The 25,751-nt window shown below is 42.6% G+C and overlaps 2 protein-coding genes across 21 annotated transcripts in view; both read right to left on the bottom strand.

Annotated features, from left to right (window-relative positions):
* nadka (NAD kinase a) overlaps nt 1-1,998 on the bottom strand; it is a 41,913-nt gene extending 39,915 nt beyond the window's left edge. For 2 of the 8 annotated variants that reach the window (XM_090203268.1, XM_090203270.1), the window contains exon 1: nt 1,009-1,998. The gene's annotated coding sequence lies outside the window, so the exon portion shown is untranslated. Of the gene's footprint in view, nt 1-577 lie in introns of all 8 variants that reach the window. The other 6 variants (XM_021566332.3, XM_036947187.2, XM_021566333.3 and 3 more) reach the window with 4 other exon arrangements.
* An 11,784-nt stretch (nt 1,999-13,782) lies between these two features.
* LOC110492222 (guanine nucleotide-binding protein G(I)/G(S)/G(T) subunit beta-1) overlaps nt 13,783-25,751 on the bottom strand; it is a 59,784-nt gene continuing 47,815 nt past the window's right edge. For 5 of the 13 annotated variants that reach the window (XM_036947184.2, XM_090203266.1, XM_090203260.1 and 2 more), the window contains 2 exons: nt 24,629-24,744; nt 13,783-15,658 (listed from right to left, as the gene is read on the bottom strand). In XM_036947184.2, coding sequence (XP_036803079.1) covers nt 24,638-24,744 — 107 coding nt within the window. In that variant the 3' untranslated portion in view covers nt 13,783-15,658; nt 24,629-24,637. Of the gene's footprint in view, nt 16,244-22,420; nt 22,654-24,628; nt 24,745-25,751 lie in introns of those variants that run through there. The other 8 variants (XM_036947185.2, XM_090203267.1, XM_090203265.1 and 5 more) reach the window with 2 other exon arrangements.

Genomic DNA, 25,751 nt, shown 5'->3' with positions numbered 1-25,751 from the left:
CGCAGACATTCGGATCACTATTTCATGTGAGGCTGTATTTACATTTTTGCTAGGTAGAAGCAGATCATTGGCTGCGTTCATCATGAGAGGTACGTACAGGAGTACTGATTGGTTCCAAGTTTAGACGTTTTTGCCTGAGCAGACAGTGTTGAAACAGTTACTTTTTCTGAGAAAATGTGCAAGAATTTAAGGTGCCAACAAATTCAACAGTAACCATAAGAATATTTCATTGTCGATGACAAAACAATACTCTCCTTCCTCGACGTAGGTCGAGCAACCAATGTTTTCGGCGTCGGCTTTCAACCTACTGTATTTACCTAAACGTTAGTTCAATTAACAGCAACACAACAGGTACCTAGCTAAGCATGCTACCTAACTAGTTATCAAGATAACTATCTAGTGAGCTATCTGATAGCAAATCTGTCAGGCTAAAAATGTAGCTAACTAACCAGCTTCAACAGAGAAACCCGGACTAGCTGTCCAAGCTAACTTTTAAGCGCTAGCTAGCGTGTCTGATGGCTAGCAAGCAAAATAGCCTAGCTAGCTACTTTACATCAACGCCTTCAAGGTAGCTCACCGTTTGAGGTAACACGTCGTTATGATTTGCCACGAAAATTGGGGCCGCACTACCGAAAAGGCTCTCTTAACCTGCTATGAAAATCACTTCGTATCGAAGTGGCGTGAAAAACGTTGGATCAAAGCTTCTCCATTACTGTTCCTCGAACATCTTCTTCACTTATACGGTCTATGACTTGCCTGGCAAAAATACGGTCTTCGGCGTTCAATAGTATCTAGCTGTATCCCCGCAGCAGCCTGTGACTTCTTCTTCGGGATAGTGTTGGCTGATCGCATCAAATTTAAGTTGCTTACACCGCCACCTACTGTACTGGAGTGTGAGGCCATTCACGGCCTACCTATATTTAACCTGGCAAGTCAGTTTAAGAACAAATTCTTATTTACAATGAAGGCCTAGGAACAGTGTTCAGGGGCAGAACGACATATTTTTACCTTGTCAGCTCGGGGATTCGATCTAGCAACCTTTCGGGTACTGGCCAAATGCTCGAACCATGAGGCTACCTGCTGTTAAGACCTTACATCAAACCTCAACACGACAGACAATGTCTTCTCCGTTTACCCACGCTCTTCACCGGATCAAACGGCGAGAGTCACAGACACCGGAAATCTTCACTTTCAGCTGATCTTCCTTAACATTTAATGCCACCCCAGTTATCACTCCTTTCAATGGTGCCCTGCTCTGGAGAGCAAAGCAAGTCACATTTATTGTCCCAAATCGTGTGATCCGGAGTGCCCACTCCCTCTGGACTGAAAAAACACAATAAATCGTCCCAATCCTCTTCTCCACTCAACCTACCACCACTTATGGATCAGCCAAAATGCAAGGGTCCATTCTCTCCACAAATCTTACTCCCACTGGGCCAGAATCATCCTTTACATCCTCGGACCGAGGCCCGAACTCAGCGGTCCTCACTGCAGGAACTTCATCCACACTCGTCAGGTTCCATAGCTGAGCTACTGGAACACGTATACCTCTTTTTGCACTAGACACCAACCTTCCTCACCATATTGCTTCCCTCTACACTTAACTTCTTCTCAACAGTCATCACTGCATCTGCCACCACATCTAATTCATCCTCACTCTCGTCACTCAATTTCCTCAAGTTCTTTCCAAGAGTTCTGTGAAATCCATCATTCCAAATTCCCTCATAACCATTTCCAATGTCCTCCTTTTTTCTTGTCCAGCATCTTCTCCTTCACCAGATCTTTCAGAAGGCCTGTGTAATCCGACACTCCATGATTACTCATAATATGCTCCACTTTCTTTCCTTATTTCCTTTTCCGCCACCTTCTCCAATCACTCATGTTCTCCAAACATTTCTCCCTATGCAACCTCTCCAACGCCATCTTTACAACAGCTGTCTGTTCTCCCAGCCTGTGACGAAAACTACCCTGTCATTAACAACAATCCTTTCGCCATCTACTGGCCGTAGTTCTTCTTCTTTGGGATTGGATTGGCAGATCGCATCCAACTTTTAAGGTGCATACACCGCCACCTACTGTACTGGAGTGTGAGGCCAGTCACGGCCAACCAACATGAAAATATTTTCATTAGTCCTGTTCCTCTAAGTGAGAGTCTAAGACACCACTTCCATTCCCCCACTACACCACCCAAACCAGCCTCTATAACCCTTTCTACATCATACAGTTCACAAAATATCAACACATACTCCACGGTTTCTTCCACCAACCACTCATCACACAGACATGTTTCATGTCTCATCATTCACAACGTGCCATTCAAACCTGTGTGCCCAACCCATAGTCTACTCCACACAACTTCCTCTCTCCTACATCCCAAACTCCTTATCTCTTCCTTTACTGACCTGTGCACCTGATAAAATTGCCTCCCCTCACAACTAACTTCCTAGTCTGTTTGTCAACGATCGAGCGCTTCTGCCTAGATCAAGGACTTGACTTCCATGCGGCCCAGCGGGACCTGAATATCTACCCTCTCTCTCCTCACAGCACTCTTATCCACCACATCAGCCTTCTCATTACCTCCACACCCACATGGGCGGGAACCCAACAAAAACTTCTCACCACTACCATCCTCTCCAGTCACATTAACAGCACCATCATCTCCACAAACAGTCTCCCCTATCGGACCTGCCCGTCTTCACACAACTCAACACTGCAGCCGAATCAGAGAACATCACCACTGAGTGGTTTCACCTCCTCCACCCAAGTCAGACCTATAATCACAACCAACAACTCAGCCGCATACACTGACATATAATCTAACATTGAAATCTGGGATATACACCCCTGCCTAATCAAAAGAGAACGATCGCGCTCTCCAAGAACCTTGGCTAGTACGTAAAACATGCAAATTCAGAGAAACAAAAAGGCGTACTGGGTTCGCACTCAAAAAGATGTCACAAAGCTTACTTCATTATTCAATGTTTGTAATTATTTTCACTGCATCGGGGATAGCATACACAGACGTTTCGGCTTTACAGCCTTCTTCAGTGTAGGTACAATTTTATTTGAATTCAAAACAGTATTTGTAGAGAACAGATGACCAGCAGGTGCTTTTAATCCATGTTGCCACTCATCTGCCAATCAGGGATGTGGCTTTTCTGGTCAACCTGTAGACAAATTAGTAACAACGAAATAAATAATTATAGGGTATGGGAGCGGGCACCAAGGGCAACTCACAAATCAACCGTCCCAGTTGTTCGCTCACCCAAATATATAATACCAATTGATGAGGTAGCCTACCACAAAGGACGTTAGGCACAACCGTTCATAGATATGTGGGGCCAACTCATAAACGATATGCAAAATCTGATATGGACAGTGTTCTTGTCTAACAGTCTAAATTTGGCTTATTGGAACGTGAAATATTCTCATTAATTTTAAACCATGTGGAGATACAGAATTACATTTGTATATCCACTTCTCTTTGGAGTAATCTTTTGTCATAGTCAACCCTACGTGGTGGATGAACTTTTTAAATTCTGATGCAACGCAATTCATTAATAGAAAGATTTTGTGTGTCTCGCAACTTGCGAGGTGGATTTATGTTCTCCAAGGTGTACTTTCAAGGCACGGGATGTTTTTCCAATATAAATATTATTACAAGAACACTAACATATAAATAACTCATTTCATAGTGAAATTTACACATTACTTTATCTCATAGGTCCTAGAAGTCTTGAGTGCATACCAAGTTAGAACATTTCCTTATGGTGCTACAAAAGGTACAAGATCTACAGGGGAAGCATCCTTTTCTGAATGCCTCTTTTCTCTCTCTGACCACATTGGATTTAACCAATATATTTGATAGATTTCTAGATACTTTATAAGTAAAGGTGGATTCTGGAAGGCAGAATTTAAAGAGGAGTCTGTTGATAATATGTGCCAATGTTTATTGATAATAGATAATGCCATGACGGCGATCATTGAAAGTAAGTATACAGTTTATAGAGAAAGGTGTATGTTTTTGTTGGGATTTATTAAGTAACTGGCTTCTGTTCACGCTTAAGTTGTTTTTGAGCTTTATCAAGCCAGGTATCAGGTATCCTCTCAAGCCAAAACGCTCAAGGAGAGAATTTGATTGTCTATCATATTCTTCCTCTGTGTCACAAATGCGACGCAGTCTATGAAATTGGTTTACTAGTAAACCTATTTTTAGGGGAGAGGGTGATAACTATCAGCTGTCAATATAGTATTTTTCATCTGTAGGTTTTCTGTAAACTCTAGTACTTAGATATTGTCCCTTTGTAACAAATCTAAGAAATGTATAGTTATTTTCCATAGTTAAGAAAATTGATTGTACTCTAGAGTTAATGTAATTAAGAAATTCATTTAATTTAGGAACCCGTCCAGATCATAAAGCAATCGTCTATATAGTGGGTCCAATATTCAACATGATCTTTAACATCGAATAATGAAGTAAGCTTTATGTGACATCTTTTTGAGTGTGAACCCATTACACCTTTTTGTTTGTGTATATACTTCCCTGCCCCCACCTTATCACCGCATGGATCCTTTGAACCATCTGTACATAAAAACAAATAAAACCGATTATCTATGCACAGTACCACTCGAAAGTTTGGACACACCTCATTCAAGGGTTTTCTTTATTTGATTATTTTCTACATTGTAGAATAATAGTGAAAACATCAAAACTATGAAATAACACATGGAATCATGTAGTAACCAAACAAGCATTAAACAAATCTAAATATATTTTAATGTTTCAAAGTAGCCACCCTTTGCCTTGATGACTGCTTTGCACACTCTTGCAATTCTCTCAACCAGCTTCATGAGCTAATCACCTGGAATGCATTTAAATTAACAGGTGCCTTGTTAAAAGTTCATTTGTGAAATCTCTATACTTCTTAATGCGTTTGAGCCAATCAGTTGTGTTGTGACAAGGTAGGGGTGGTATAGAGAAGATAGCCCTATTTGGCAAAAGACCAAGTCCATATTATGGCAAGAACAGCTCAAATAAGCAGAGAAACAACAGTCCATCATTACTTTAAGACATGAAGGTCAGTCATACGGAACATTTCAAGAACTTTGAAAGTTTCTTCAAGTGCAGTCGCAAAAACCATCAAGCACCAAAATTAAACTGGATCTCATGAGGACCACCACAGGAAAGGAAGACCCAGAGTTACCTCTGCTGCAGAGAATAAGTTCATTAGAGTTAAGAGCCTCAGAAATTGCAGTCCAAATAAATGCTTCACAGAGTTCAAGTAACAAACACATCTCAACATCAACTGTTTAGGGGAGACGTGAATAGCGTGAATCAGGACATCATGGTCGAATTGCTGCAAAGAAGCCACTACTAAAGGACACCAATAAGAAGAAACTTGCTTGGGCCAAGAAACATGAGCAGTGAACATTAGACCGGTGGAAATCTGTCCTTTGGTCTGATGTGTACAAATTTGAGATTTTTGGTTCCAACCGCCATGTCTTTGTGAGACGCAGAGTAAGTGAACGGATGATCTCCACATGTGTGGTTCCCACTGTGAAGCACGGAGGAGGTGGTGTGATGGTGCTTTGCTGGTGACATTGTCAGTGATTTATTTAGAATTCAAGAAACACTGAACAAGCATGGCTACCACAGCATTTTGCAGCGATACGCCATCCCATCTGTTTTGCGCTTAGTGAGACTAGAATTTGTTTTTCAATAGGACAATGACCCAACACACCTCTCGGCTGTGTAAGGGCTATTTGACCAAGAAGGAAAGTGATGGAGTGCTACATCAGATTACGTGGCCTCCACAATCACCCAATCTCAACCCAATTGAGATGGTTTGGGATGAGTTGGACCACAGAGTGAAGGAAAAGCAGCCAACAAGTGCTCAGCATATGTGGGAACTCCTTCAAGACTGTTGGAAAAGCATTCCAGGTGAAGCTGGTTGAGAGAATGCCAAGAGTGTGCAAAGGTTGACTACTTTGAAGAATCTAAAATATATTTAGATTTGTTTAACACTTGTTTGGTTACTAGATGATTCCATGTGTTATTTCATAGTTTTGATGTCTTAGTAATATTGTACATCATACCATACTGTGCTATGGTGTGGTGAAGAGTGCCGTCTATGGCTCACATAGCCTACCTCGTAATCTTGTAGCCTACATTTTCCACTCAGCTAAACATATCAGGAATTATCTTCATTGAACCGTTGCAATCGGTTTATCATAATACAATATAGCACAATAACACACTTACAGAATCCCATCACTACTGACATGGTGGCTTCCAATACGCCCATTCACATGAATGGCATTCGGGACAGGTACTACAAAGCCAGCCCGATTGCCGATAGTTCAAATCCTTATTTCAGCATACCCGGAATCTACAAAGACAGAGGAACAGATACAAACAAACAGCTCGCTCATCCATAACATTGATAAGTACAATAAACGGCACTTAAATTAAAAATTAAAGCTTGTCTGATTATTCCTTATACTATTCCAAAGTGTTACTGAAGGGAGGTAAGAATAATGTGTGTAATGTATGAACTAAGATCGCTAAGTTAACTTGTGTGTCGACCCACATTGCTAATGTAGCTGAAAACGGAGCAAGGACGGGGAGATGAGTGTGTGTGGCTGTGTTAGCTTACCAAATGCTGCTTTTCGTCACATTACCTTCCTCCACTCGCGAAGCGGCCAAGTTCGGGAGCCGGGATAGATAGTCCACCTTGACATTTTATTTTCCTCCCTTATGATGGACACAGCACTGGAAGGGACAGAGCTCCAGATACGACCTGGTCACGCGAGAATTCCGGTCCTTCATGGTCTGGATCCAGGTCAGAGCTCTGTGGTCCATGTGCAGGTAAACTGTTATCCCAAGAAGGTAGTACCGGAGGCTATCTGGTGCCCACTTTATAGCCAGGCACTCCTTCTTGATTTTCGAATACCTGGTTTGCCCACTGACACTTCAGGAGGTTAAGCTTGAGGCCCGCATCATGGATATTCTCCAGGAGTCTGCTAAGATGCTGTATGTGCCCCTCCCAGGAATGGCTGTAGATCACCACGTTGTCCAAGTGGCCAGCACAGCAATCGTCACAGTCCTGGAGGACCTTGTCCATCAGCCTCTGGAAAGTTGCAGGGGCCCCATGAAGGCCAAACGACATAACCTTAAACTGGAACAGGCCCATCGGCATCCGGAAGGCAGTGTTCGTCCAGGGGCACCTGCCAGTACCCTTTTCAGAGTTCCAAATGTGGTGATGTAATGAGCTCTACCTATTCTCTCCAGTAAGTTGTCAATGCGGGGCATGGGGTAGGCATCAAACTGGGAGATGGCATTCACCTTCCTGAAGTCCACGCAGAGCCATCCTTCTTTGAGACAATGACAATGGGGCTGCTCCATTCACTTGACGATGGCTCGACAACATCCATTTCTATCATGGTGTGGACCTATTCCTTGAGGGCTACCACCAGCCTCTCGGGCACAGGGTAAGGATGCTGGTGCACAGGGTTCTGGTCAGGCTTCAAACGGATGACGTGTTCCACGACCTTTGTTCTTCTTGGCCTCTAACTGAAGAGGGCCAGATACTTGCCAAACAGCTCCTTCAGCACATCTAGCTTTAAAGTGTATGATCTCTACTCGTCCCTTCCATGCCCCTGGGACCCCGTCCGACACGTCCTCTTCTTCTACTCTGTGGACCAGGAAGTACACCCCCTTGGACAGTTCCTCTCTCTCCTCCCAGGCCTTGAAGAGGTTCATATGGTAGGTTTGCTTCTCCTTACCCTTGTCCGGGTGCAGCACCTCGTCGGTCACCGGGCCCATCTTCCTCCCGATTAGGTTCGGCCCTTGCCACTGCGCGAGGAGCTTGCTGGTAGACGAGGGAATAAGATGATGAGTGAGCTCAAAGTCATGAGGGATCAGGCTACTTCCGCTGCTGCTAAGTAGAGCAGACCATCATCAGTAGTCAAGACTCCAGGCCACCCTCAAAGAGTGGCTACACCTTTGCCGTGTCCCAGAGAGTCAAGCTACCACCCAGATGTGGACTATAGCCAACCGCCTCATCAGGCCAGTACTGCACCCTCACAGCGTTACGTCGGTACAGTGACCCTTTTCCTCCAAGGGCTCACCCTCATGCAGCAGCCTATGAGCCATGAAGCGATGCCAGCCAAAGGCAACCAGAGCACCCACCAGGTCACTGAACAGGTCAAGTTCCATGGATACCTGGGCCATAACCTCAACTCCATCCGCAGCCCTCTAAAGGCTCCACTGCCGCAGCAGCAGTGCAGACCTACAGAGGGCCTAGGGCAACCAACTAACTTCAACAGCCGAGACCCAAGTCAGATCCTGCCAGCTGACGGGAACAAGCTCTTCACGTATCAGATCCTAGTGGATCACCTAAAGCTAGAAGAAGCCTGCCTAGTGGTAGATTCATATCTCAACTCCCCCATGCCTTACTCAAGACACCATGGCAGCCGTGAACGAGAAGTTTGGACAGCCACACCATGTCACTCTGAAGAAGATAGCCAGTGTCGTGGACTCTCCCGATGTATGCCTTGGAGATACAGCTGCCTTCAAGAAGTTTGAACTACAGGTCTAATCCTCAGTGGGCATGCTCCGGACACTGGGTCCAGATGGCGACATAGAGCTGATGTGTGAGTCTCATGTGGCATGCCTACTCAGCAAGCTACCATCCGAGATGAGGTCAGACTTCCACTGTCACATGTTTCATCAGCCAGGTACTACATACACCTTACTTGAGTTCTCAGAGTGGTTACAGTATGTCCTGGTGTCAAGAATATGATGGCCAGTCATCAAGAAAAGTGCATAAGGACAGACTTGGGCAGAAGTCAGAAGGGCGAAACGTGCAACATCCATCCTTCACGGAGCTAAAGACAACCCGGAGAATGGATCCGCTGCCTCAGCATTCAATAGTTTGGCTGCAATAAGAAATATACTGTCCTTATTGCAACAACCCTGAGCACTATCTCAACCAGTGCTCAGCCATCCAGACGCTCATCAAGTAGCAAGTAACAGAGTGGATGATCAAGACCAACAACAAGTGCTGGCATTGTGGAAGGGGCCATCAGGCGTCCTAGTGCACCCACAACAAGCCCTGTGGTCTCTGCAAGGAAACACATCTACAAGTCTTTCACAAGGTCACTGCCAGAACCCCCAAAGAGGCACCAAAAGAGGAGAGCTGCCTGGTAAGCACAGTCACAGAGGTGCTCTACTTGGACAGACCAGCTGATTGTAATCACGTCCTACTGAAGGTGATCGGGGTGCTCCACCATTCGCCTGGACATCCAAACCCTCTGTGGTGCATCAGTGACCCTTCGAAACTCTCCTGCCTCACAATCCAAGACCAGTTTCCAAATCAAAGGGCCTTCACTGCAACCCGCCTTGGACTAGCAGACCATTCCTATCCAGTGATCAAACTTCAGAAGAGGTACAAGCACTTGGTTGGTCTCCCCCTACAGTTGTTCATCAAAGCCAACCCTCTAGTCCTCATTGGTGCAGATCATCATCATTTGATCTTCCCATCAAACCAGTGAGGTTGGATCCTCCTGGTGTACACCACCTGAGCCAAAGTGTTGGTCCAGCACCTCTGGCATAAACATCGGGACTGGGATGACCCTCTTCTCATTCAAGATCTTCTCCAGGCTTGGAACAATTGGGAAGGAGAGCTACAGATCCTGCCACGCATCACTCTGCCTAGGTGCTAGATGTCTACCAGTCGAGTGTCACCAGAGAGGTCCATGTGTTCTGTGACATTTCAGAGAAAGCCTACAGGTTTGTTGCGTAACTGAGGACAGATGAGAGTCACAACAAGACCTACCTGTCATTCCTAATGGCCAGGTCCAGAGTTTCTCCTTAGCGACTACATTCCATGCCAAGACTGGAGCTCTGTGCAGCCGTCACTGGAACCCAGCTTACCAAGCTGCTAGAGAAAGAGCTTACCTTGAAGATAGACCAGACCACGCTGTGGACATATTCCACAACATTGCTGATGTGGTTGCAGTGGAAACTATACTTCAGTATTCCATAGTAACAGCTGACAAAAATATTGAATGACAGTGAAGCAACAAACTTTGTGGAAATTAATATTTGTGTCATTCTCAAAACTTTCGCTTTAACCTCCCTGCAGTCCACATTTCGGAGTAGTTTTGGAGAGAGATTGGCTCCCTTACCACTGCCCTCATAACTACAGTGGGTGCCTAGTCAGTGACCGAAGAAGTGCTCAGAACTGTCCTCATTGAAGTGAAGTGTATCCTGAATTCGAAGCCCTTGGGCTACGTGTACTGCAGTATCGCAGACCTGGACCCGTGACTCTTAACCTCCTGTTGATGGGGCAGCCAGACGAATCCCTACCGTAAGTGGTGTACCCGGAGACTGAGCTCCTCAGCAGACGTCAATGGAGACACTGCCAGATCCTGATGGATAACTTCTGGGCCAGCTACATCAGGTACTACCTAACCAGCCTGCAAGCCCGCCAGAAGTGGCATGCCATACCTGCCGACCTCAAAAGGGATGTGGTGGTTATGTTGTTGGACCCCCCTGGCCTATCGGACGGATCATTAAAGTTCACCCAAGCGCAGATGGTCATGTGAGTACTGCCGAGGTCAAGATCAAGGACAGAACATACACCCGTCCTGTTGTCCGGTTGGTAGACCTCCCAGCTCTCCCGGACAGAAAGGACGATGACAGTACGCCTGTAGTCTCAAAAGCCATTAGCCTTTCTCAGGAGCAAATTGACGTCGCAATTTGGGGGCGGCTGTACGAAAGACTATTGAGAGTAAATATTAGTTAAATCATAGGAGAGCTGTAGCTCCGCCCACCGGTAATGTGGAGTAGAGCATGCTGGGCGATCTCTAACTGAGAAAAGGAAGTAACTTGAGAAAGTACACAAGCCATGATAAGATCTAGCCATCTCTCCTGTGATTACCTTTAGTTAGCATTCGTTGTTTCTGTCAACTCATTTCAGATGTTTAGCATTTCAGTGTCTATTCTTATATTCCCTATGGTTATATGGGTGTATACTGTATAGATTATGTGGGTATTTGTTTTTAGCAATGAGCCTTGTGAATGCCTTATACATTCAAGTTCATGCAGTTGTGTGAGGATGATGGTGCTGCTCAGTAGTGCTGTGTAGTTGCACTCCTCTGATCATTCGTGAAGTCAAAGCCATGTTGTTAGGTTGTGTTGCCCTGTGCAGCAGATAAGCTATAAATAATATGGCTACAATAGGTTATGTAATTTGAGTTTGTATTAAGCCTATACCTGCCATTTACTATTGTATTTAATTTCCCCCTTTTCAAAACCACACCCCATTGGTTAACAAAATTGTCAAGCCATACACTGTGCTGCTCTATGTGAATCAGCATCATTAAACCACCTCAACTGGAATCCTACCGGTCTGTCATCTGTGCTCTGACAAGCACCTGGGAGAGAACACATAGTGCCAAGTAAGACGTAACCCAAATGAATATACAGTCCACCAAGTCCTCAACTACTCTAGTGGTTAAACAGGAATATGGTTCAAATAGTTTTTCCCATATGGGATTTTAGAAAAACTTTAAATCAGGGCTGTTTCGTGTAGGCTTACCCTGGCGTGACGTTTTGATAGGCATGTAAATCTCTCTCGGACATGGTGATTTTTATCAATATATTCTGCGCTTTTTAGTTAATTTGCCTTGTTAAAGGTTAAATAAAAAGTATATATATATTTTTAAATGTACTCTGACTGGAAAATGCTTAGCATCAAAGTAGACATCATGCAAAACTACAAAATCCCTGCACGCCATCTCTAGCTGACGCCTTTGCTAACATGTATTGTGTCAATTTAAAACTTGCACAAGACAGTTCACAGAATTGTCTACTAAAGAAATGTTGCCAATTTATTCAATACTACATTTAGCTAACATTAGATAGTTCATCCAGAGATTCTTAACTTTGCCTTGATTTGGCACGCTCGTCCAGATCATCATGGCATTTGTAGTTCTTTATGATAGCCACATTAGCAGGAAATCAGCATTTCATTTTTGGGAGGTGAATATACTGATAAAACTCACCTTGTCCTAGAGAAATTTACATGGTTATCAAAATATCACACCAGGGTAAGTATACATGAAACACAGCCCTTATTTTAATAGTTTTCAAAATCCCCTATGGGGAATGGTGGAAAAACAATTGGAACATTTCCGTTTGACCGCTAGGTTTTTAGTTATTACGACTCATACTGCGGCGCTGTCATAATTTGTATATACACTGACTAGACTGACAGGGGGACTGCTTTTTGGGGGGAGTGCCAAAATGGCCGACTAGTGGCTTCAAAGCGTTTCATTGGCCAATACATAAAGTCAGCAATCCAGGGTTTATATTCTTTGGTTAATCCTTACCACATACATGAATAGAGGGGTTGGTTGTTTAGCAGCAAAACACAGGGTTGGCATAGAGCACTTTTCTCTCAAATACATTGATACAGTTGTTGGTTAGCTAGCTAGTGAATTTTAGCCATATTGACATGAAATCAGTAAAAACACCTCAAAACAAGGCATGGTATCATGAACAAGATGAAATGGGCCACTTATGATAGCAACAATGACAAGAAGCTGTCATGTGGGTTATCTGGCCATCCAGAATCACAATACATATAAACTTACTTTGTTTTCATGACATTGTCAGCTAACCCATCTGCACGAAGGACTGCTTCTTCAGGGGAGTGCCAATATGTCTGGCTGGTTGTCTCAAAGCATCTCAGTAGCCCATACATAGCATCATCAAGTCAGGGTTTATATACATACATAGTGACTTCAGACCCCTAGACTTTTTCTACGTTGTTTTGTTACAGCCGGAATTTAAAATTGATTCATTTGCAATTGTGTCACTGATCTACACACAATATTCGATAATGTCTAAGTGGAGTTAATTTATAGGCATTTCTAAAAACAGAATAAAAAATGAATATTAATATTCACCGCGTTTGTTATGGCAAGCCTAAGTTAGTTATGAATAAAAATGTGCTTAAAGTCACAAATTGCATGGACTCACTGTGTACAATAAGTGTTTAACAATTCTGAAATGGCTACCTCATCACTACACCCCACACGGTCGAGCAGTGAATTTCAAGCACAGATTTAACCACAAAGACTAGAGACGCTTTCCATGGTTCACAAAGGGCACCTGTATTGGTAGATGGGTAAACAAAAGTTGATATTGAATTTACCTTTGAGCATGGTGTAGTTATGAATTACACTTTGGATGGTGTATTAATGCAGCCAGCCACAACAAGGATAGAGGCACCCTTCTGAAATCAGTTGCCATGTTCTAATATGTGAAATGCGCATCTCCTGAGTTAGGATCGTAGGTGGTTCAACAAATGTGTCCTTAGTTTAATGCACTTACTATAAATTATTCTGCATGTGTTTGCTATAGTAAATACATATTTTTAAATATGTTTTATTGCCACATACACCGGATAGGGTGCAGTGAAATGTGTTGTTTTACTGGGTCAGCCATAGTTGGATGCCACCACTTCAGCAAATTAGGGTTAAGTGCCTTGCACAAGGGCACAGAGAACAGATTTTTCACCTTGTCTGCTCAGGTATTCGAATCAGCAACCTTTCGGTTACTGGCCCAATGCTCTAACTGCTATGCCTCAATAACTATAATGACAGTGTATTTTAAAAGTAGAAATTACAAGACTTCAATGTAATTACAATAACTAACATTTTTACTTGCATAATCACACATTTGCAGAATTAAACTCAGAACACAACAGATCATCTCAAACTGCTTTTTATTTCATCTTAAATAACAGTACATTTTAATATAGTTTCTATCTTGCAGCCAGCTTTCGGTTGTACACTGACTGACTTTAAATTTAAATACAAAAGGTGAGAAGGGAACAGCTGGGTGCAGAGATCTACAGTTATTTCATGGCAAGAAAAGGAAAAGGAATTTTATTTAATATTTCTGTATTGATTTTCTTTGTTGCCAACTCCAGGCCTAACGCACAAATACAGCACATTTTTGTACAGAATTTTGCAAAGAAAAAACAGAATGGGGGGAAAAAAATGCCACTACTGCTAAAGAAAGTGTTTACACAAGGAGGGGAACAGAAAATTCTGTCATTCAAATGCTGCAAGTTTTTTATTTTTTATTATTAAAGGACAGAAAAAAACCTGTTACAAAATGTTTATTTTCTTTGTCACTGGAATTTGTTTGCTACAGAAGGAATGAAAATGTATTTGTTCCATTTGTGTGTGCATATGTTTTAAATGTTTACATTACTTTTATCAAGGAATCCATCCCAAGAATGAATATTGTAAGACCAGGTAACCATTTGTTATGCTGTGGTGTTTGCTTCTCTCAAGTGCATAGGATTGACATTTTAATTGAATTATGTATGCACAGTAGCCAAAAACAAGATAAATACCATTGTAATGATATATTTAACAGGTTATTTTCTTAAAGAAAAACATCAAAAGGACTTAGTTCTATATGCACCTCTTTTTAAGCAATTCTACAGCATGCGATTCTAAGAGTTAACCCACCCATGGCAGAAAGCCAAAATATTTTTTATTTTATTTTTTAACTTAAAAAGCTTCATTATCATTATTTTCAAACATTGATTTATACAACATGTCATTCACAGAGTAGTTACTGCATTTCCAAGCACGGAATGGGCACCTCTGTTGAATGAAACCGGGGTAATAAGTAGAGGCCTCCCTACCCAACGAAATCACTTCTCCGGTCGCAACCACGGTCATCAAAAGGGTAACAAAACAGAAATAAAACGAAGAAAGTGAACCAATGGGTTAATCTTCATTTAATTATTCTACATTGTCGCCCAACAAAAGGTGAAGAGAATGGTTAAAATGTTGTTTGTTTTCATTTTGAAAATGAGCATTCATTATCATAAACAGAATATGCTTGGTTAGTTAACTTTTCTTGAAACATTATTCTATACATGCAAAGTTTAAATTTGTGCAAACAAACATGTGACTAAACAGAAAAAAATAAACAAATAGTGAAGTATCTTGGGACTAAATATACAGAATGGCCAGATCCTCCTGTTGGTGGCTCATGGACTCGACTCCCTGCTGAAGCTCAATTCTCTTGCCTTTTTTTCTGATGTGATTAAGATGACGATAATTTGTCATTTTTATTTCCAACCTACAAAACTTGACTCTAAACTATATCAAGACTGATAAAACAAAGCTCTCAATCCTCATTTTACCAACAGGTCACTGATCTAGTTCCCTGAACCAAAAATAAAGGTGGGGGAAAAAATAAACATGACCAAAAAGCTATCAAGAGTTAAATCACCGTTGTGTAGATTACCTTCACTCAAACCTGTGTATTGAAGATGGATTACACATTTGCATGGGGGTGAATGTATTTTCTTATGACACAATATCAGAAAATGGTCCCAGGAGGAATGCACAATTCTCTCCCCCATTCTATTCCACTGAAATTCCTCATCTTTTTAGCTGAGTGAAACAATTGTGCTCTTCTTTTAAATAAGGAGAGAATTTTTCCCTTGGTAGTTTTTGGGGGTTGGAGTCAGTTTCATGGTTTTGAGAAGATTGGATATGCAATAAAATTGAACATTTTGGAATAGTCTTCCACTGAACTTCGGAGTCCAGATGCCATCTGAAAAAAGGCGGGACACAAAGAAGAAAATGTGCATTATTGTTATTTGCAACAAAAGTACCTCCTAAAAGTGCATAGTAATTGTAGACAATTAACCTCTTAAATTTCCAAACTTAGTCATCAATGGTGAGCTACAATTCATTGTTGGCCAACTCCCATGTTCACCTCCAGGATGCAGCAGACACATTCAGACTACAGTCATGGACAAAAGTTTTGGGAATTACACAAATATTAATTTTCACAAAGTCTGTAGCCTCAGGTTGTATGATGGCAATTTACATACTCCAGAATGTTATGAAGAGTGATCAGATGAATTGCAATTAATTGCAAAGTCCCGCTTTGCCATGCAAATTAACTGAATTCCCCCCCCCCCCCCCCAAAAAAAAAATCCACCGCATTTCAGCCCTGCCACAAAAAGACCAGCTGACATGTCAGTGATTCTCTCGTTAACACAGGGGTGAGTGTTGATGAGGACAAGGCTGGAGATCACTCTGTCATGCTGATTGAGTTTGAATATCAGACTGGAAGCTTCAAAAGGAGGATGGTGCTTGGAATCATTGTTCTTCCTCTGCCAACCATGGTTACCTGCAAAGAAACATGTGCCGTCATCATTGCTTTGCACAAAAAGGGCTTCACAGGCAAGGATATTGCTGCCAGTAAGATTGAACCTAAATCAACCATTTATTGGATCATTAAGAATTTCAAGGAGAGCGGTTCAATTGTTGTGAAGGCGGCTTCAGGGCGACCAAGAAAGTCCAGCAAGCGCCAGGACACTCTCCTAAAGTTGATTCAGCTGCTGGATCGGGGCACTACCAGTATAGAGCTTGCTCAGGAATGGCAGCAGGCAGATGTGAGTGCATCTGCACACACAGTGAGGAAAATACTTTTGGAGGATGGCCTGGTGTCAAGAAGGGCAGCAAAGAAGCCACTTCTCTCCAGGAAAAACATCAGGGACACTGATATTCTGCAAAGGTACAGGGATTGGACTGCTGAGGACTGGGGTAAAGTCATTTTCTCTGATGAATCCCTTTTCCGATTGTTTGGGGCATCCGGAAAAAAGCTTGTCCGGAGAAGACAAGGTGAACGCTACCATCAGTCCTGTGTCATGCCAACAGTAAAGCATCCTGAGACCATTCATGTGTGGGGTTGCTTCTCAGCCAAGGGAGTGGGCTCACTCACAATTTTGCCTAAGAACAGCCATGAATAAAGAATGGTATCAACACATCTTCTGAGAGCAACTTCCCCCAACCATCTAGGAACAGTTTGGTGGAGCCCCTTGCCATAAGGCAATAGTGATAACTAAGTGGCTCAGGGAACAAAACATTGATATTTTGGGTCCAGGGCCAGGAAACTCCCCAGACCTTAATCCCATTGAAAACTTGTGGTCAATCCACAAAAGGCAGGTGGACAAACAAAACCCCACAAATTCGGACAAACTCCAAGCATTGATTATGCAAGAATGGGCTGCCATCAGTCAGGATGTGGCCCAGAAGTTAATTGACAGAATGCCAGGGCGGATTGCAGAGGTCTTGAAAAAGAAGGGTCAACACTGCAAATATCGACTCTTTGCATCAACTTCATGTAATTGTCAATAAAAGCCTTTGACACTTATGAAATGCTTGTAATTATACTTCAGTATTCCATAGTAACATCTGACAAAAATATCTAAAGACACTGAAGCAGCCAACTTTGTGGAAATTAATATTTGTGTCATTCTCAAAACCTTTGGCCACGACTGTAGAGAACATAATATCCAGTACTACTAAATATATACACTCCACTCGGAAATACATTTGATCAATCTATATCCTAGCTGAGAAACGATCAACTCCGCTTCTTGTATCGAGGCGGAGTTGAGTTTTGATAACTGGTCGAGGGATTTGCTAGCAATAACATTGAGTCACCATCAGTCGATTCCTGTAAAAAAATGTCAATTCTGGAAACAGTGCCTTCAGAAAGTATACAACCTAAATTCAAAATGGATATCGATTTTTTTCCCTCTCACCCATCTACACACAATACCTTGACAGTGAAAATGTGTTTAGATATTTTAGCAAATGTACTAAAAATGTAATAAAGAAATCTCATTTATATAAGTATTCACACCCCTTTGCTATGACAGTCCAAATTGAGCACAGGTGCATCCAATTTCCTTTGATCATCCTTGAGATATTGCTACAACTTGGGAGTCCACCTGGGGCTAGGGCTGTTGCGGTGACCGTATTACTGCCACAACGGTGGTCACGAGTCATGAAGGCAGTCACGGTAATTAAGCTTCTCCAAGCTCTGGTGTTGCTCATGGTCATTAGTAATCTATTAATATATTATCACTGACATGAATGCAAAAGTATTTGGAAATCTAACATTTCAATAGGCTTTGCAATTGCATGAGAAAACAGAATGATGGCCTCTACTAAAAATAGGATCAGCTTTCTATAGGCTAGGCCTACCATATCTCATATTTTTTAAATTTAAATTAAGCACATTGCTTATTGCTCATTGCTGTCATGAAAATAAACTACGCGAAAAGCGTCCATTTGCTATTTAAGTGCACAGATGACATGTATTTTGTCCCTCTGTCCCTGTTTTGATACAGGTGCATGATAATGGTCAATTCTAAATTAAAACAAATTTCACACATTATTTAGTATATGTAAAGACAATACATTTAAAAAAATTGTCTGATGGGTGACAATATAAGCTTATCACTTGTGAATGATGACCAGCATAAGAAACAATGCCTTTTTTTGCAACTTTGGGTCCTAGTCGAAAAAATATGGAACTACCAAGACTCTGGCCATCTGACCAAACTGAGCAACCGGGCAAGAAGGACTTTGGTTAGGGATGTAGCCAAGAACCCAAGATGGGAGAGCGGCCAGACAGAAGCCACCCAGGAGAAAAAGGCAAATGACAGCACACCTGGAGTTTACAAAAAGGCCTGTGAAAGACTCATAAGCACAACGCAAAATATTATGTGGGTTGATAACAAAAAATAAAACTGTCCTTTTTGCAAAGCACTATGTCTAGAAAAAGAAATGGCACAGCGCATCACCCGTCTAACACCATCCCTACCGCATGGTGGCAGCATCATGCTATGGGGAAGCTTTTCAGCAGCAGGGACTGGGAGACTGGTAAGAACTGAGAGAACAATGAATGGAGACAAATATAGGCAAATCCTTGATGAGAACCTGCCTCAGAGTGCAACGGACCTTAGACTGAGGCAAAGATTTACATTCCAACAGGACATGCATACAGCCAAAGCAACGCGGAATGGCTTCAGAACAAAAATGTTGAAGTCCTTGACTTGAATCCCATTGAAGACTGCTTTTCACCGCCGCTCCCCATCTAACTTAAGAGTTTGATCAAATCAGCAAGGAAGAATGGGAGAAAATCCCCACATCCAGATGTGCAAAGCTGATACACTCAAAAAAAAAAAACTGTAATCACCAAAGGTGCTCTTACAAAGTCTTGAACACTTATGTAAATGAGATGTTTGTGTTTAATTTTCAAAATATTAGCAAACATTTATAAAAACATGTTTTCACTTTGTTATTATGGGGTATTATGTGTGTATGATCTTTTAATGGCGTCAGACCGAGGCTCTGCATCTGTCCTCGTGCTCCTGGACCTTAGTGCTGCTTTTGATACCATCGACCACCACATTCTTTTGGAGAGATTGGAAACCCAAATTGGTCTACACGGACAAGTTCTGGCCTGGTTTAGATCTTATCTGTCGGAAAGATATAAATTTGTCTCTGTGGATGGTTTGTCCTCTGACAAATCAACTGTACATTTCGGTGTTCCTCACGGTTCCGTTTTAGGACCACTACTGTTTTCACTATATATTGTACCTCTTGGTGATGTCAGTCGGAAACATAATGTTATCTTTCACTGCTAATGTTATCTGACACAGCTGTACATTGATGAAACACGGTGAAGGCCCAGAATTGCCCTCCCTGGAAGCCTGTGTTTCAGACATAAGGAAGTGGGTGGTGACAAATATTATACTTTTAAAGTCAGACAAAACAGAGATGCTTGTTCTAGGTGCCAAGAAACAAAGAGATATTCTGTTGAATCTGACAATTAATCTTGATTGGTGTGCAGTCTCAAATAAAACTATGAAGGACCTCGGCGTTACTCTGGACCCTGATCTCTCTTTTCAAACATATCAAGACTGTTTGAAGGACAGCTTTTTTCCAACTATGTAAAATTGCAAAAATCAGAAACTTTGTCCAAAAATGATGCAGAAAAATTAAGCCATGCTTTTGTCACTTCTAGGTTAGACTACTGCAATGCTCTACTTTCCGGCTAGCCGGATAAAGCACTAAATACACTTCAGTTAGTGCTAAACATGGCTGCTAGAATCTTGACTAGAACCAAAAAATGTATTATGTATGTATAAATGTATAGAACCAAAAAAATATTACTCCAGTGCTAGCCTCTCTACACTGGCTTTCTGTTTAGGCAAGGGCTGGTAAGGTTTTACTGCTAACCTACAAAGAATTACACGGGCTTGCTCCTACCCATCTTTACGATTTGGTCCTGCCGTACATTTGTACGCTACGGTCACAAGACGCAGGCCTCCTTACTGTCCCTAGAATTTCTAAGCAAACAGCTGGAGGCAGGGCTTTCTCCTATAGAGCTCCATTTTTATGGAATGGTCTGCCTACCCATGTGAGAGACGCAGACTCGGTCGCAACCTTTAAGTCTTTATTTACGACTCATCTCTTCAGTAGGTCATATGATTGAGTGTAGTCTGACCCAGGAGTGTGAAGGTGAACGGAAAGGCACTGGAGCAACGAACCGCCCTTGCTGTCTCTGCCTGGCCTGTTTCCCTCTCCACTGGGATTCTCTGCCTCTAACCCTATTACAGAGGCTAAGTCACTGGCTTACTGGTGCTCTTCCATGCTGTCCCTAGGAGGGGTGCGTCACTTGAGTGGGTTGAGTCACGTGATCTTCCTGTCCGGTTTGGCGCTGTGCCGTGGCAGAGATCTTTGTGGGCAATACTCTGCCTTGTCTCAGGATGGTAAGTTGGTGGTTGAAGATATCCCTCTAGCGGTGTGGGGGCTGTGCTTTGGCAAAGTAGGTGGGGTTATATCCTGCCTGTTTGGCCCTGTCCGGGGGTATTGTCGGGCTTGGCCACAGTGTCTCCCGACCCCTCCTTTCTCAGCCTCCAGTATATATGCTGCAGTAGTTTATGTGTCATGGGGCTAGGGTCAGTCTTATATCTGGAGTATTTATCCTGTCTTATCCGGTGTCCTGTGTGAATTTAAGTATGCTCTCTCTCTCTCTGAGGACCTGAACCCTAGGACCATGCCTCAGGACTACCTGGCATGATGACTCCTTGCTGTCCCCAGTCCACCTGGCCATGTTGCTGCTCCAGTTTCAACTGTTCTTCCTGCGGCTATGGAACCCTGACCTGTTCACCGGACGTGCTACCTGTCCCAGACCTGCTGTTTTCAATTATCTAGAGACAGCAGGAGCGGTAGAGATACTCTGAATGATAGGTGATGAAAAGCCAACTGACATTTACTTCTGGCCTTTCTAGGAAGTTTTTCCTAGCCATTGTGCTTCTACACCTGCACTGCTTGCTGTTTTAGGCTGGGTTTCTGTACAGCACGTTGTGACATCAGCTGATGTAAGAAGGGCTTTATAAATAAATTTGATTTGTATATGTGTAAAATACAAATCTATCCCATTTGAATTCAGATTGTAACAAAATTTGGAATAAGTCAATGGGTATGAATACTTTCTGAAAGCACTGTACCTATGTTTGTCCGGTACAACTGCTGCTCCTGTGTGGGTGCTGAAATCTATACTTATATATATTTTTTTATTGAATACAACCACCAACTCATCTCAGGGCAAATGTGCAGACTTAAATCGGTCCGTTCTATCTGGGGTCCTTGGGATGTCCCTACTAGAAGAGGTCGACCGATTAAATTAGCACGGCCAATTAATTAGGGCCAATTTCAAGTTCATATAACAAATCGGTAATCAGCCTTTTTGGACGCTGATTATGGACTATTTCGTTGCAATCCACGGGGAGACTGCGTGGCAGGCTGACCACCCATTAAGCGAGTGCAGCATCAAAAGGACCTTGTGTATGCAAGGAGCCATGGTAAGTTGCTAGCTAACAAACTTCTTATAAAAAAAAACGATCAATCTTCACATAATCACTAGTTAACTACACATGGTTGATGATATTACTAGGTTAACTAGCTTGTTTTGCGTTGTATATAATCAATCAATTATTTAAACCAAATTGAACATGTTTCATTAATTATTTGAGACTAAATTGATATGTTAAAATAAGTGTTCATTGTTCATTCAGTATTGCTGTAATTGTTGTTACAAAAATATATATAAAAAATTATTCAATCTTCCGATTAATCGGTATTGGCTTTTTTTGGTCCTCCAATAATCGGTATAGGCGTTGAAAAATCATAATTTGTCGGCCTCTAGTCCCTACCCTAAACCTTAACCCTTACCTTGACAACTTTAAATTTAAATTGAGTTGGGACGTCCCAAGGATCCGGGATGGCACGGACCCAATTGAATCTCAGCATACGTAGTACAAGCAACCCAAATGAGGAAGACGTTGGTGGATGTATTGGGCTCCCGAGTGGCTCAGCAGTCTAAGGCACTGCATCTCAGTGCTAGAGGCGTCACTACAGACCATGGTTCGATTCCAGGCTGTATCACAACCGGAGAATATCTTAACAGACTTGCCTGGTTAAATATATATCACACACACATACATACATTCACTAAAAGCTTTTATTAAAAGTATGAAGGACCACAGTTGTACAGGACAAACATAGGTACAGTAAGCGGTTATAGAATTGACATTTTTACAAGAGTCAACTGATTGTGACTCAATGTTGTTGCTAGCAAATCCCATGACCAGTTATCAAAACTCAACTTCGCCTCGATATAACAGAGCTGACATTTCCTCAGCTATCTTCATCCAAGTTAAACTGGTACATGGTTCCCTATAGAGAAACCCATTTTATCCATCAACTGACAGACTGCATTCTCAGACTGCATTCCCACTTTATGAAGTGCAACTACATGGCATCTTTACTTGTTGGTGTTACATGTGAATACACAGTAACTCATTTGAAACCACAGGCTACTTGTCCAGTTTACATTCAGTATAATTATAGTTTCATATAGCGTATCTGCATAGTGTTCAGCGAGTAATTATCTCATTCTGGTTACTGACATAGCTGTACAGGAACTAGATGGCATTTATAGAGGAACTATAGGACATAATGAAACAAATCAGGAGAAACAGAGCAAGTACAAATACATTAGTATTCAACTCAACCATGCATTCATGCCTTACTTTACGGTGTCTATGTTACTGTAAATCATATTGAGATGTTTATATGCACTGAAGTTAAAGTCCCCCTCCAGATATTTTGCAACCTTTCCAGTTGAAAAATTATATCCAGAGTAGAACCACAGCAATATACACATATTACATTTAAAGGGATACTTGGCAATGAAGCCCTTTATTTACTTCACCTGAGTCAGATTAACTTGTGGATACAGTTATGTCTTTGCATGCAGTTTGAAGGAAGTTCCTAACTAGCACCAGCTCAATTGTTAACGTTAGCGCAGACTGGAAGTCTATGGATATCTGCTAGCATGCTAGCATATACCCATTAACTTCCAGTCATTGAGCTAATGCTAGGTAGCATTGGCTAGCGAAACTACCTCTAACTTCCTTCATACTGGACACCGAGACATACACTACATTACCAAATGTATGTGGACACCTTCGAGGAGTTGATCCCCCCTTTGCTGCTATAACAGCCTCCACTCTTCTGGGAAGGGTTTCCACTAGATGTTGGAACATTGCTGCGGGGACTTGTATCTATTCAGCCACTAGAGCATTAGTGAGGCCGGGCACTGATTTTGGGCGATTAGGCCTGGCTCGCAGTCAGTGTTCCAATTCATCCCAAAGGTGTTCGATGGGGTTAAAGTCAGGGCTCTGTGCAGGCCAGTCAAGTTCTTCCACACCAAACTTGACAAATAATTTCTGTATGGACCTCACTTTGTGCACAGGGGGCATTGTCATGCTGAAACAAGAAAGGGTCTTCCCACAAAGTTGGAAGCACAGAAATTTCATAGAATGTCATTGTATGCTGTAGTGTTGATTTCTAGTCACTGGAACATAAGGGCCTAGCCCGAACCATAAAAAACAGCCCGAGAACATTATTCCTCCTCCACCACACTTTACAGTTGGCACTAGGCAGATGGTGACACGTGATTAATCACTCCAGAGAACGTGATGTCACTTCTCCAGAGTCCAATGGCGGTGAGCTTTACACCACTCCAGCCGACGCTTGGCATTGCGCATGGTGATCTTAGGCTTGTGGTGCGGCTGCTTGGCCATGGAAACCCATTTCATGAAGCTCCCGACAAACAGTTACAGTGCTGACGTTGCTTCCAGAGGCAGTTTGGAACTCGGTGGTGTGTTGCAACGGAGGACAGACGTTCTGTTAGCTTGTGTGGCCTACCACTTCGCGGCTGAGCCCTTGTTACTCCTAGTCATTTCCACTTCACAATAACAGCACCTACAGTTGACCAGGGAAGCTCTAGCAGGGCAGAAATTTGACATGCTGACTTGATGGAAAGGTGGCATCCTACAAAGATGCCACATTGAAAGTCACTGAGCTCTTCAGTATGGGCCATTCTGCCAATGTTTGTCTATGGAGATTGCATGGCTGTGTGCTTGATTTTATATACCTGTCAGCAATGGGTGTGGCTGAAAGAGCAAATTCCACTAATTTGAAGGGGTGTCCACATACTTTCGTATATAGAGTGTACATAAAAAAATACCGAAGTATCCCTTTAAGCATCAATAAATAAATGTGGAGCAAATCAGCAATATATCTTAGAGTGCCATGGCATGTCGGGCACACTTGTGGTGGAAGGGCGGCTACGCTGTGCAGTTACCTTCAGACTCTAGTTCCAGATCTTGAGGAAGCTGTCCCAGGACCCTGTTGACACGGCCATGCCGTCATCAGTTACACCCAAGCAGCTGACACGGTTGTCATGTCCAGCCAGCACACCTAGGGACAGAGCAGGGTCAGCGGTTAGAAGTCAGGCCATGATATATCACAACACACTTAGCCAACGCCACTCTATAAAAGATTCCATTAAAGACGTGGCTGTGTACCAGTTCTATTCTGTTGTATATCGGTAAACTCAGTTACTAGAAAATGTTGCTAGTACAAGTGTGTGTGTGTGTGTGTGTGTGTGTGTGTGTGTGTGTGTGGCAGACCCATCCCATCTCTTATCCAGACCACATATGTAATCAATAGAACTGAGCAATTCATGCCTCTGTGGGACCAGATCAACTGCTGGAGCAAGCAAAACAGCAGGGGCTTCATCCACAAACCCTGCTGCTGTACAAACTAGCCTTCACTTGTACAATGGCTGTCATGGATTTAACAATGAAAACTCCCTCTAGCCAATGCTTACATCAGTCCTATGCTTTTGAATCGATGACAGGAAGTCTAAGTGCTCAATTCTGGAAAAGGGTGGATAATTGGGAATTCTCCTGTTCAATCTGCTTTATATATTGTCTAGTAATGCTGCATGTATGAAGTATCCCTGCTGTGCTTGAGGAACTAGCCTGGCTACAAAACTGATCAATTGCGTGGCTGCAGACAGTACCACCGATGTGCTCAACTAAAGTAACCCTGCTGTCATCTGATACCTATTGAACCCCAGTAATTTCTGTACCACAGAGACCACTAGGTGCTCTAAATCAATGTCCCTCAGGGACTCCCCACATCTAGTCCATTTCAACCCACCCCCCCTCCACCAGCCCTGGCTCCACTAGCTACATTCCACCCTGTTCCACTACAGGGAGCTGTACGGGCCTACAGCATTTTGGCTGATGACGTCAAATATATGTGTACAGCCTTCGCAATAACATCAGGAACCTAGCTTGACCACTGTACTGTACTCCACTGTACTGTCGTCATCATGGTGGCCTCAAAGTATGATTTAACATTTTTTTAATAAAATGTATTTTACCTTTATTTAACTTGGCAAGTCAGTTAAGAACAAA

The sequence above is a fragment of the Oncorhynchus mykiss genome, chromosome 16, assembly GCF_057628025.1.
Source record: "Oncorhynchus mykiss isolate SJ-2025 chromosome 16, ASM5762802v1, whole genome shotgun sequence".
Lineage (NCBI taxonomy): Eukaryota > Metazoa > Chordata > Actinopteri > Salmoniformes > Salmonidae > Oncorhynchus > Oncorhynchus mykiss.
This window is presented reverse-complemented; position numbering and strand designations above follow the sequence as displayed.